General features: G+C 33.8%; 1 protein-coding gene and 1 pseudogene across 2 annotated transcripts; both read left to right on the top strand.

Moving 5' to 3' along the window:
* Positions 1-6,254: 6,254 nt before the first annotated feature.
* Positions 6,255-9,027, top strand: LOC129889944 (subtilisin-like protease 4; annotated as a pseudogene).
* A 1,004-nt stretch (positions 9,028-10,031) lies between these two features.
* Positions 10,032-12,619, top strand: LOC129889942 (copper chaperone for superoxide dismutase, chloroplastic/cytosolic). 2 transcript variants are annotated; one of them, XM_055965422.1, is made up of 6 exons: positions 10,032-10,355; positions 10,685-10,711; positions 11,374-11,446; positions 11,544-11,678; positions 11,950-12,149; positions 12,241-12,619. In XM_055965422.1, the coding sequence occupies exons 1-6, from the start codon at positions 10,116-10,118 to the stop codon at positions 12,484-12,486; spliced, it is 921 nt and encodes a 306-aa protein (XP_055821397.1). In that variant the 5' UTR covers positions 10,032-10,115; the 3' UTR covers positions 12,487-12,619. The 2 variants fall into 2 exon arrangements, with proteins under 2 accessions (XP_055821397.1, XP_055821398.1); XM_055965423.1 differs by lacking the exons at positions 10,032-10,355; positions 10,685-10,711 and adding an exon at positions 10,957-11,114.
* The last annotated feature ends 2 nt before the right edge of the window (positions 12,620-12,621 follow it).

Raw genomic sequence — 12,621 nt, 5'->3', positions numbered from 1 at the left:
TTGGGACAAAGTACATACATACAACAATAACAACCCAGTGAAATTTCACAACGTGGGGTCTGGAGAGGGACTTTCACCCAGGGAGTACGAGGTCATGGTGCACAATTTCCTGGAAACAGAGCTAGGCTGAGAATACGATTTCCGACATTGAACTTCAAAAGAAAGGAGGATAACGTGTACGCAGACCTTATTCCTACCAAGGTACGATGACTGTTTTCGAAAGACCCTCGGACAAAGTACATCTTCATTGAAATTAAATACATACATCTATCAAGAACCTCAGTAGAGTTTTTCCCATTTAATTCGTTAACCCATTACATCAGCGTCATCGTCTTATTACTATAGGTGATTAATTATGACTTATATATTTTTTTGTTGGTTCACCAATTCTATTGATTTTTCAAACTATTTACTCTTAATGCGAATTATCAACTATTGCTAATTAATCGAGTAATTAATGCTTGTAGTATTCTTCCGAACTACTACTCACCTATTCAAAATAGATTGCCATCGATATTCCTATGGAATTAATCAATTCTTATGGTAGTTAATTGAACACAACAATTGGGTATATTTCTATCCTAGCTAGCTGCAAATACTTGCCCTAATTCTAGGGAATTAGATCATGCTCTCCTTAATTCTTCTCTAATCTAAGAACAATTTCTCCTGATCATGTACATTAGATAATCAATAGAACTTAATTATTGTGCTTCAACCAAGCAATTAAATGCAGAATTAACGAAACGATCGCAATTGATAATTCAAAGTAAAATGAAAATAATCGTCAAATATCGATACTCATGATTTACCACTACTCAGAATAAGGAAAATTAGTCGCTCATGTTCATAACAAAAGTCAAAAGAATGTTAAAAAGAATAATACAAACGACTAATAGTAGAAAAATTGAAGAAAGACTAGTGATTCGACCGTGTCGCAGTGACTATGGTGCCCAACACTTGGCTATAAATTACAAGTGGGCAAACATGTTAGAAGATACTTTTTTTATGTGATATACTTTAAATGTCCAGTTTATTTAAGAAAGAACAGAGAAAATTTAAAATAAGTTATATATATTTGAGTAACTATAAATCATCATCTAATTAAGAGAAAAAAAAATTAATTATATCAAAATATAAAAAGTATCCTTTTTTTAGACCAAATTAAAATGAAAATTATAGGAATAGCATAAATTGGGACAAAGTATATTTTTACCGAAATTAAATACATACATCTATCGAAAACCTTAGTAGGTTTTTTTTCATTTAATTCATTATCCCATTACATTAGGCGTCAATGTCCTATTTGTCACGATCCTAATCCGGGTGTGATGGCACTCATCTCAATCCACCGAGATAAGTCAGCCTAATACCCAACGAAAAGTAGATGCGGAAGAAAAAGAAAAGAATCAAATTTAACTTAAACAAAAACACGTAAAAGAAACTCAACATCCCTCAAGATTGGTTGTCACGTGTACAAGTCACTAATTTATTATCGAAGTACGAAAAGAAATACAGTCACAATGTCTTTGTCTCTAGAGTAGGATTAAAACATAATAAAAGAGTAAGAGGTGTCTGCTAGATGGATGTAACAGCTACCTCAACACTCGAAATTGATAACCTCAGCTGTAGTGGAAAACAGTATAAGATCAAGCAGGTCCGGGCTCACAACCTACACAAGTGTGGAAGCAAGGGGTGAGTACCAAACAACACGGTACTCAGCAAGTGGATAGCTAAAACTAAGCAAAGCTTAATAGATACAAGTACTCCTGTCCTCCCAACCGAACCTCCTTAACTACAACCTGCATAAAATCAGCCCAAATCTACACTTGTACAATAACAACAGTAATACAGTCCACAAATACTCATCAATAGTCTCGTCAATGAATCATACCAAGTTAAGTTCAGCACACAGAGCAATATGGGGGTAAACACAAAGTCACAAATATCAGAAAGGTACAATGCAGTGCAATGAAATGATGCATGTCTGTCCTATCGGTACACATCCGCTGAATCACAGTCCGGAACCCATGGGGGACATTTCTGTCCATGTAACCTGCCACGGAGCGTGTGGCACATCCCCTCAATACATATATCCTGCCACGGAGCGTGTGGCTCGACCCCTTTATTTCATAATACCTGTCATGGAGCGTGTGGCCCGATCCCTTTGTTTCATAATACCTGCCACGGAGCGTGCGGCCCGACCCCTTTTGTTTCATATCATTTTCAATCTCAACACAATATGTCAGAATCAATGCAATCAATTTATGTTCATATAATTCACGATAATAATATGACAACAACCATAATTTTTCCTATCTCACATCAACATAGTCATTTCACATGTCCAAAATAAATCCACAATCATAACATATCAATTTCACCAATACATGTCATTAGATCACCATTTTCTACCACTCATCTCCATTTTTTTAAGGTCAATCATATAGTCAATAATCTAGTCTAATTCTCATTACTTCTTAATACACATAACACAGAAATACAAGCATCTATAAGCTTAAACTAAGGTTTAAAAATTCACTTGCCTTAATTAATCAAGCAGTCACTCCGGGATTTGAGCCTTCCCTTTTCGTTGGGCCTCCAAATCAACGTAATCTAGTCAAATGAATAATCACAATAAGATTTTCGAAACTAACAACACCCTTATTACTATATGTCTAGCCTAGACCCAAAAACTCGCACAAATCTATAATCACGTTTCTAATCTTGATGCCACTTAAGATGTCAACTCCCATATTTTCTGAATTTCAAACCTAGGGTTAGATTCTAATTTGCCCAATATAATAAATTTAATGGAATTCATAAAATATAATATACCTAATATTTAATTATCTATCTCAATATATCAAAATTCGGAAACTAACTCATTCTATGTCATTGAAGTCAAATCTGAAATTTTCTTTTTGATTATGTTCACTCATGATAAAATAAACTCACATGTCAAATTTCAGCTAAAACGGATCGTTATTCGACCCTCAAATCAAGATTTTATGTGAAGAACCCTAGGGTTATATTTTCTTATTTCAACATTATTTCTCCACCAATATACCCTAAAAATATGTTCATAATCACATGAAAATTTAATGGAAAGGATGAGAATAATTACCTTGACGCTTTCGAATGAAAATTCCTATTTTTCTCTTCTCATTTTTTTTTTTTTCCCTTTCTTTTCTTTCTTCCTCCGTATTATTTTTTTTCTCCAGTGTTCGTCGCTCGTCGCTGTTCTTTCTTGATTGTTCCATCTGATGGCATTAAGCCATCAGATTATATGTATATAATTTATTTATTTTTCTCTTTTCTTTTTTTTTCCTTTTTCAAACTAATTATGTATTAAAATTTACAAATCCTACTAACCTATTTTAATAAATATAAGAAAAGTGGTATATGATATTAAATAAATTAACACTTTAGCCCATTAATTAAATTAATTCTCTAAAATTATCCCTCAACTAATTAACCAAAATTACCGAATAGTCTAAATAACCCATTAAAACTTTACGGGAAGGGTCTCGTATGAAAAGAGGAGGACTCATTCTCAAAATGACCTAATGGGTCATTACACTATTACTATAAGTCATTAATTAAGACTGATATTTTTTTTTAGTTGGTTCATGATTCTATCGAATTTTCAAACTATTTCCTCTTAATTCAGATTATTAATGATTTCTAATTAATGAGGTTATTAATGATCCTAGTATTCTTCCGAACTATGCTTGCCTATTCAAAATAGATTGTCATCTATATATATTTTTAATGTACGACAGTTAATTGAACAGGACAACGGGTATATATTCCTATCCTTGCTGCAAATACGTGTCCTAATTTTAGGGAATTAGATCATATCCTCCTTAATTCTTCTCTAATCTAAGAATAATCTCTTCCGAATATGTGCATTAGATAGTCGATATAACTTAATTATTGCGCTTTAATCAAACAATTAAACACAAAATTAAAGAAACAATCGCAATTGATAATTCAAACAAAGATGAAAATAATCATCGAAGGTTGGTATTATAGGAATGTGAAAAATCTTTAAAACGACTAATAATATAAAAATATAAGCCATTGGTCATCGCAACCAATCTCTAAATTTCTTGCTCGCGATAGGGGCCAATTTCGTTATCGAGCCATTTACTTTCTCAGATGGTCAATTTCCGTCCTCAAAGTACCTACATGCATCATTCAAATTCTAATTTAGTTCAATAGTTATAATTAGGATTGAACAAAATCGAACTGAAAATTACATCAAACCGCAAATTGAGAAAGAAAATCTGACTAGTGATTTGATTTGATTTAGTTTGTTATTGAAAAAAACCCGATTATATTTGGGTTGGGTTGGTTTAACCTTTAAAAGATCAACCCAAGACCAAACCAATCCAACATTATATATATAATTTTTTAAACTTATTTTATACATAAAAGTATTTACTTTGATATAATTTATAAATATTTCTTATACTTTTTCATAATTTTTATCTTTTAACATATTATTTCAAGTTTGACTCAGAATTTTGGATCCAATAAATGTTATACTCCATAGATATCAGTAACTTTAATAAAACTCCAATTAAAATCAAATCAATACTAATACTAACAAAAAAATAAAATCAATTGAACACTAAAATGACAATAAATCTTTCTTTAATGTTTAGTCTTGTAATTAATACTCATCAGACTTATTTTAGCATGATTTAGTACTTTTAAATTATGATCATTTTTCATTATGACTAATTTATTTGCAATATTTGTTTTATGTTATTTCATTATTATTTTTTGTTGAATATTTTAGTGTCTTCACTCATTTCATATTTTGTGTTATATATTTTCTTAATAAACACATCAATAGTTATATTTTGATAGGACTAAAGAAATATTTAAAGCAAAAGTTAATTATATGTTTGCAGCAATACTTTACCGGAAAACTCTGAAAAAATACGAAAACCCGAGAAATCCGGAAAAAAATCCAAGATTAAAAAACCCGAATTTTATTAATTTGATCTAGTTTATAAATTTAAAAACACAACACATACAATTTGGTTTGATACTTAAAAAAATCCAAAGCAACCGATTCATATACACCATACTTATAATCATCATAAGTAGAGCGTATTTAACGTGATATATCACTGAAAAGTGGTAGAAATGTAAATAAAATAATGTGAATACGCTTAACATCATACATCTTCCGAGAACCTTGGTAGGGTTTCACCTATTTAATTCGCTGACCAATTACATCATGCGTCAACGTCCTATTACTAAAGGTCATTAATTAATACTGATGATACTGATATAAAATAAATTAATTTAGCAAATTAAGGAAAAGAGATAGTAAGAGAAAGAGAAAAAGGAAAGAATTTAGAGAAATAAATGCATTTCTTTTCATTTTACACTATTTTATTTATAGACAGAAGATAATAATTGGAGAAACAACGATAAGAAAAAAGAAAAAAAGAAAAAGTAAAAGGGGAAAGGGACAGGAAAAAAAAGAAGAAAAAGTAAAAGGGGAAATGGACGTCCACAAAGTTTTGTGTGGACATCCACTTTCATAATAGATACTACTTTTTTTTTATTGTTTGGTTTTTATTCCATTATTCTTTTGATTTAGCTCTAGGTGTAATTGTTTGATATTTTCTACATCTTGTCTATAGAATATAGTTCAATTAGAATTCTATCCTAGTCTCTTTCACCCTAGTGGCCCTTCTTTAGTAGTTTTTCCTCACATAGTTCGTACTCCAAAATAATGATAATAACCAAATTAATCTCCAGTCTAAAGCACCATACCTCCTAATCTCGAAAGATCATCAAATTTTATTTTCCAATTGTTAAGTACTCTTACAATAATAGCATTTGCATCCATGGGATTCTTGAAAATTCTTCTTATTTTCTTCTTTTGCTCTTTCCCGTGGCCTATTATTCAGAGTGATTTCCAGACTTAAATAGTTCATGTTGAATCCCTTCAACGCTTAATTTCTACTCAATCTTCGTTAATGGATTTGGAGAGCTATTACCTTTCTTTTTTGTCCAAATTTTAGATATGAGCTCTTCTTGAATATTTCGAGTTTTTTAATTTATTGTTCACTCAAAACGATTCAAATTTGTGACATGTCAAATTTTATAATTTGAGTTTGAAGCTCTTCATATTGTTAAAGTGCTTGGATGGACGACTATTTAAATTAGTTCTTAAAAGAAGGATCTTAAATAGCTACATTATTTTGAGAACATGCATTGCAACTTCATATAGACAGAATATTTGCAACTTTTTATAACAAAGTGATTTAGCAGTTAAACGTTTCCATTTATAAAAACTTGTCCTAAGACATCATTGCATAAACTGTTAGAGAACAAAATTATAGTGGATGGTCTTTTGAAAAATCAACAACTTCATAGAATATAGTTCAATTTAGCTAGCCTCATTCACACTTACTGGCCTTTCTTTTCTTTTCTTTTGTTAGTACTTTTAATTTTCTTGTCCACATAATTCTTTTTTGCATAATAATTTTTCTAGCTAAACTAAAGTCATGAACAAAGCACTATAAATAGACAGTTGCTTCAAAGCAGAGAAATTCATCAGATACACTTTCCAAATACATCATCAGTTCTTGTATTTGCAGCCATGGGATTCTTGAAAATCCTTCTTGTTTTCATCTTTTGTTCTTTCCCATGGCCTACTCTTCAGAGTGATTTTGAGACTTATATAGTCCATGTTGAATCTCCAGATAGCCAAACTTCCACTCAATCATCTTTAACGGATTATGGGAGCTATTATCGTACTTTTTTGCCTGACCATCCAACAATCAGCTCAAGTGGAAACGAAGAGGCTGCTAGCATGATCTACTCCTATCACAATGTGATGAAAGGCTTTGCAGCAAGATTAACTGCATCACAACTGAAGGAAATGGAGAAGAAACAGGGCTTTGTCTCTGCACAGAAACAGAGGATTTTGTCCTTGCACACTACTCATACTCCAAGTTTTCTTGGTTTGCAGCAGAACATGGGCTTGTGGAAGGATACCAACTATGGGAAAGGCGTGATCATCGGAGTTATAGACACTGGAATTCTTCCTGATCATCCTTCGTTTAGCGACGTTGGGATGCCTCCCCCGCCTGCTAAGTGGAAAGGAGTTTGCGAAGTGTAACAATAAGCTCATTGGAGCGAGGTCTTACCAACTTGGCAATGGTTCCCCGATAGATGATAATGGACATGGTACACACACAGCAGGCACAGCTGCAGGAGCCTTTGTAAAGGGTGCCAATGTATATGGGAATGCTAATGGCACTGCAGTTGGTGTTGCTCCTCTTGCACACATAGCCATATATAAAGTATGCAATTCTGATGGTCGTTGTTCTGACAGTGATATTTTAGCTGCCATGGATGCAGCTATAGATGATGGTGTAGATATTCTTTCACTGTCCCTTGGTGGAAGTACAAAACCTTTCCATGATGACAGTATTGCTCTTGGGGCGTATAGTGCAACGGAAAGAGGCATTCTTGTAAGTTGCTCTGCTGGCAATAGTGGTCCATTCCCTGTCTCAGTAGCAAATGCAGCACCGTGGATTCTTACAGTAGGTGCCAGCTCACTTGATAGAAAGCTAAAAGCTACTGTTAAGCTTGGAAATACAAAGCAATTTGAAGGGGAATCTGCTTATCGTCCAAAGATTTCCAACTCAACATTCTTCACTCTGTTTGATGCTGGAAAAAATGCAAGTAATCAATCTTACACCCCTTATTGCAAACCAGGGTCACTCACGGACCCTGCTATAAGAGGAAAGTTAGTATTATGTCTAGCAGGGGGTCTCGTTGATAATGTTGATAAAGGAAAAGCTGTGAAGGATGCTGGAGGTGTTGGCATGATTATCATCAGCCCTTCATTTTATGGTGTCACTAAATCAGCAGATGCTCATGTTCTTCCAGCGTTGGTTGTTTCAGATGCAGATGGAACAAAAATCCGTGCGTATATGAACTCAACATTGAACCCTGTTGCTACAATCACCTTCCAAGGAACAATAATTGGAGATAAAAATGCTCCCATAGTTGCTGCATTTTCTTCTCGTGGACCAAGTGAAGCCAGTCCTGGCATCTTGAAACCTGACATAATCGGTCCTGGTGTTAATATCCTTGCTGCTTGGCCTACCTCCGTGGATGACGACAAAAACACCAAATCCACATTCAATATTATATCAGGCACCTCAATGTCTTGCCCTCACCTTAGTGGCGTAGCTGCTCTGCTGAAGAGCACACATCCTGATTGGTCTCCCGCTGCTATTAAGTCTGCAATGATGACAACCGCTGACACATTAAACCTTGCCAATAGTCCAATACTAGACGAAACTCTCCTTCCTGCTGACATCTTTGCAATCGGTGCAGGACATGTTAATCCATCGAGGGCAAATGATCCAGGACTAGTTTATGATACACCATTCGAGGACTACGTACCTTACTTTTGTGGTTTGAACTACACAAATCGACAGGTAGGTATATTGTCACAACGCAAGGTGAATTGCTCGGAGGTGAAAAGTATCCCTGAAGCACAATTAAACTATCCTTCATTTTCCATAGTCGGACTTGGATCAACTTCGCAGACATATACCAGAACTGTGGTCAATGTTGGTGACGCTACATCATCTTACAAGGTGGAGGTAGCTTCGCTAAAAGGCGTTAATGTGAAAGTTGAACCCTCCAAGCTAAGTTTCTCCCAGTTGAACCAGAAGTTAACATACCAGGTCATATTTTCCAAGACAACCAACAGTACAAAACCTGAGATTGTTGAGGGTTTCTTGAAATGGACCTCTAATAGGCACTCTGTGTGAGAAGTCCAATTGCAATTGTGTTGGTCTAGTGACAAATTGGCTATATAAGTGCATTAAGTACTCAAGCATTTTACTATAGTGAATAAATGCTGTTTGATTAAAGCATTCGCTTTATGTTGCTTTTTCATATTTATCGACCACTATTTTGATTAGTTAATGATCTTTAATATTTTATCATTATTAAATGTACTAGTTAAGTGTACGTATTTTCTATTTGTGTATCGCATTAATTACTAATAATATTTATAAAAGGAATAGATTATTTTGTGTACATTATATTATTAAGTACATAACTTCAAAACAATAATGTAAAGCTATTTTGGGAAAAAAACTATCTTTTTTAGCTTATGAAAAAGAAAAAAAAAACTTCTCCTATTCCTTGGAAATACTTGTTTTCTCCCAAACACTTGGCCAAACACTTCACTTTTTTTAAAAAGAAAATAATGTTGATTAGTATTTTATCAGATTGCTTCAATGTTTGTTCACAGCTGATTGAAGAATCTAAAAGCATAGTAGTCGGTTTTTCCTTGTATCATTTCTTTCACTTTTTTATGAGGGGCGTTAAGAATAGATTTAATTGATAAATCAAATTGAAAAAAATATTATTGATTTATCGATATTAGATTAAAGTTTCTAAATGATTTTGTAAATTTTTTTATTGAGTTATTGATTCGATTTTCGATGATTGTGATTAATGATTAAATCAATAACCCAATAAGATTACATTAAAATTATTATTTTATTCCTAATTATATAAGGGTGACTTCAACATTTTACTACCCCTATTTCCTTAATTTTAGTATAACTTTCGGCAGTAGGTATCTCAATTTTAGATTCGATTGTGATAAACACAGACAATTAATGTTATTTCCGTAATTTATTGCATTAGTCTTTAAAAGGAATTCGAATAGTCTTATCTTAAACAAAAGTGATTAATATAAAAATTTGTGTTGTATTTTTATTGTTGCTAGTTTATGAACATCATATATATGAGCAATTTCTTGTCAATTAAAATCGAAAACCGACTAATTGAAAATCCATAATTAATATATTTATCAATTTGACATACTTACAAATTATAAACAGAAAATCGATAATCAATAATACATAAAAATCGGATCGAATAATCCATGTTGGATCAAGCCCAATAAAACTTAAAACAGCCAAATTATGTGAATACAGGAAATAGATGATTCTAGAATCACTAGATTGCGTCAGGCGTCGACTTCTCCTCTGTGTGAAAACATTTTCTAATGACCAAAACTGTGAATATAAAAAGAGAGTGAAAAAATGGCATTTTTGAGGTCCATTGTGACTGCAAAAACAACCGCCATTGCTGCTTCTTTTGCTGTTTCTTGCATTTCTTCCTCTTCGCAATTCGAACGCCCATCGAAAAATCTAAAATTTGACTCAATTTCTAGTTCGAATCCGATTCTCCAATTAAGCCTCGCGAAGCATCTACAAAAAACGACTCCTCCTTCAGCTCTTCATATGGACGCGCCTTCTTCCAATCATCAAACTTCCTCCGAGGTAATAATTTATCCCTCACCTATTTTATTTTCCTTAATTTATTTTTTTGAATTTCTAGGCTGATTCAACATATAAGAAACTGGTGAATCTTAAGGACTCAATTGTTTGGCTATCACGTTATTGGCGAGGGTTTATGGAGGTCTTAATTGTATTGCAATTTCCCGTGCACTTGCTTCTTTAAATTTTAGATCTAATCTACCTTTCTTCTTAATCCACAATGGCAAACAAAAGATATTTAACTTTTTTATGTTTTGTTTTTTTGGTTTGTGGATTTGGCAATAAATGGATGCTATAGTTCTAATTAAATAATATGATTTTCTCCATTGCAGAATGGCGTGGTTTTGCCTGAATTGCTGGTATGTTCTTCCTTGGAATAATTTTCTATGTTATTTTTGTTAGGAGGGAAAATGAGAAAATTGTTGCATATCTGGAGCTGTACAATAAATAGGGATTCTTGTACTGGTAAAGAAGTCTAATTATGGTAAATTTAGTAACTTTGTACTTTGGATAGTACTACGAGTAGTACAACATTTGATACAAGGAAATGTACAATTAGAGTAGTACAATATCAATCTTTTCTCGCCTCTGCTTTAGGTTGATCAACTAATATCTTCTGTGAGAAGATAGGACAGAGCCCTTATATAATGCTGCTACAAACAATATTCATTTGTCAATAAAAATCTGTAGTTCTTCTTTTGAATTATATTGCCGATAATACGAGACTCGAGAGGGTTCTTTTTCTCTTGATTAATTGCTTAGGTAAATTACATTGTGCTGGCTGTAATGTCATTAGTTTGCCAAGGATGATGAGTTTTAATGGGGGGGGGGGGGTTCCCTTCAATTGGGGTATCTTTGAATCTTGATGGCTTAATGTATTCCCTTTTTGTTGATTATTGAAGCGTTTGGTTTTGGGGGTTAGCGTTTGTTTTTATTGGTTTCTTTGTGAATTGATACATTGTGTTGCATGATTGTTGTTGTTTTCCACGTTGAACTGATTGTATTGAAAAATTGGTGACAGACAGAGTTTATGGTGGACATGTCGTGTCAAGGCTGTGTTAATGCAGTCAAGAGCAAATTGCAGACTGTTGAAGGTAAGCTCTGGAAAAAAAATCATGCCTTGTCATGAGGCTTTTTGTTTAATTTATCAGTTAGATTTAGCTTGAGAGAGATCTTTTGTGTGGCTTTTAGGAGTTAAGAATGTGGATGTGGACCTTGATAATCAAGTGGTGAGAATACTTGGATCTTCACCTGTGAAGACCATGACTGAAGCCTTGGAGCAAACAGGTCGAAAAGCTCGTCTGATTGGACAAGGAGTACCGGATGGTATGTACCATTCTTATCTAATTGTATCTCTCATGTTTCCTCAGTTAGTATTATAGAAAATTTGTGAAGCATTATGTGTCATATCTCTGTTAACGGGATGAGCAGAATTAAGTATGCTTATGATTATAGTATATAATGACCTTCTCAGGTGCTGAAGTGAAAGAAGAGTGTAAAAAGATCTTATGCACTTCTCTCATGAGCTTCAGCTTTATCTGCTTTATTTCTGGTGCGATTCATCTAACTTTTATATATGTTGAACCCGACCATGTAGATTTCCTTATATCTGCTGCTGTTGCCGAATTCAAAGGACCAGATATTTTTGGTGTTGTTCGCTTGGCTCAAGTCAATATGGAATTAACTAGGATTGAAGCAAACTTCAGTGGCCTGTCACCTGGAAAGCATGCTTGGTCAATTAATGAATTTGGTGATTTGACAAGGGGGGCAGCTAGTACTGGGAAATTGTATAGCCCAGTAAGTAACACACAAAAGAATGTCTGATTGGTTTCCTAATGTATGTTGCACCAGACAGACTATTTAACTGTACTTCTTATGTATTTTTCAGCCACTCGGTGACCTGGGAACACTGGAAGTTGATGAGAAAGGTGAGGCATTTTATACCGGTCCTAAAGAGAAGCTAAGAGTTGCTGACCTGATTGGGAGAGCTATAGCTGTATATGCAACTGAAGATAAATCAGATCCAGGGCTTAAAGCAGCAGTGATAGCTAGAAGTGCAGGAGTTGGTGAGAACTACAAGAAGCTTTGCACTTGTGATGGTACAACTATTTGGGAAGCAACCAGCAACCTCTGAACAGTTAATCATCTTTAGAATATCATTTGATCATTGTATACTACGTCTGTATCATTTTCACAATCATGAAGCTTTTAAGCTGCCTGGAGCAAGCTAATGTATCAAAATAAATGTCATCATCTGTTCACTCGTCTC

Source organism: Solanum dulcamara, chromosome 5 (assembly GCF_947179165.1).
Source record: "Solanum dulcamara chromosome 5, daSolDulc1.2, whole genome shotgun sequence".
NCBI lineage: Eukaryota > Viridiplantae > Streptophyta > Magnoliopsida > Solanales > Solanaceae > Solanum > Solanum dulcamara.
Note: the sequence above shows the minus strand (reverse complement) of the source record. Positions and strands in the feature narration are given on the sequence as shown.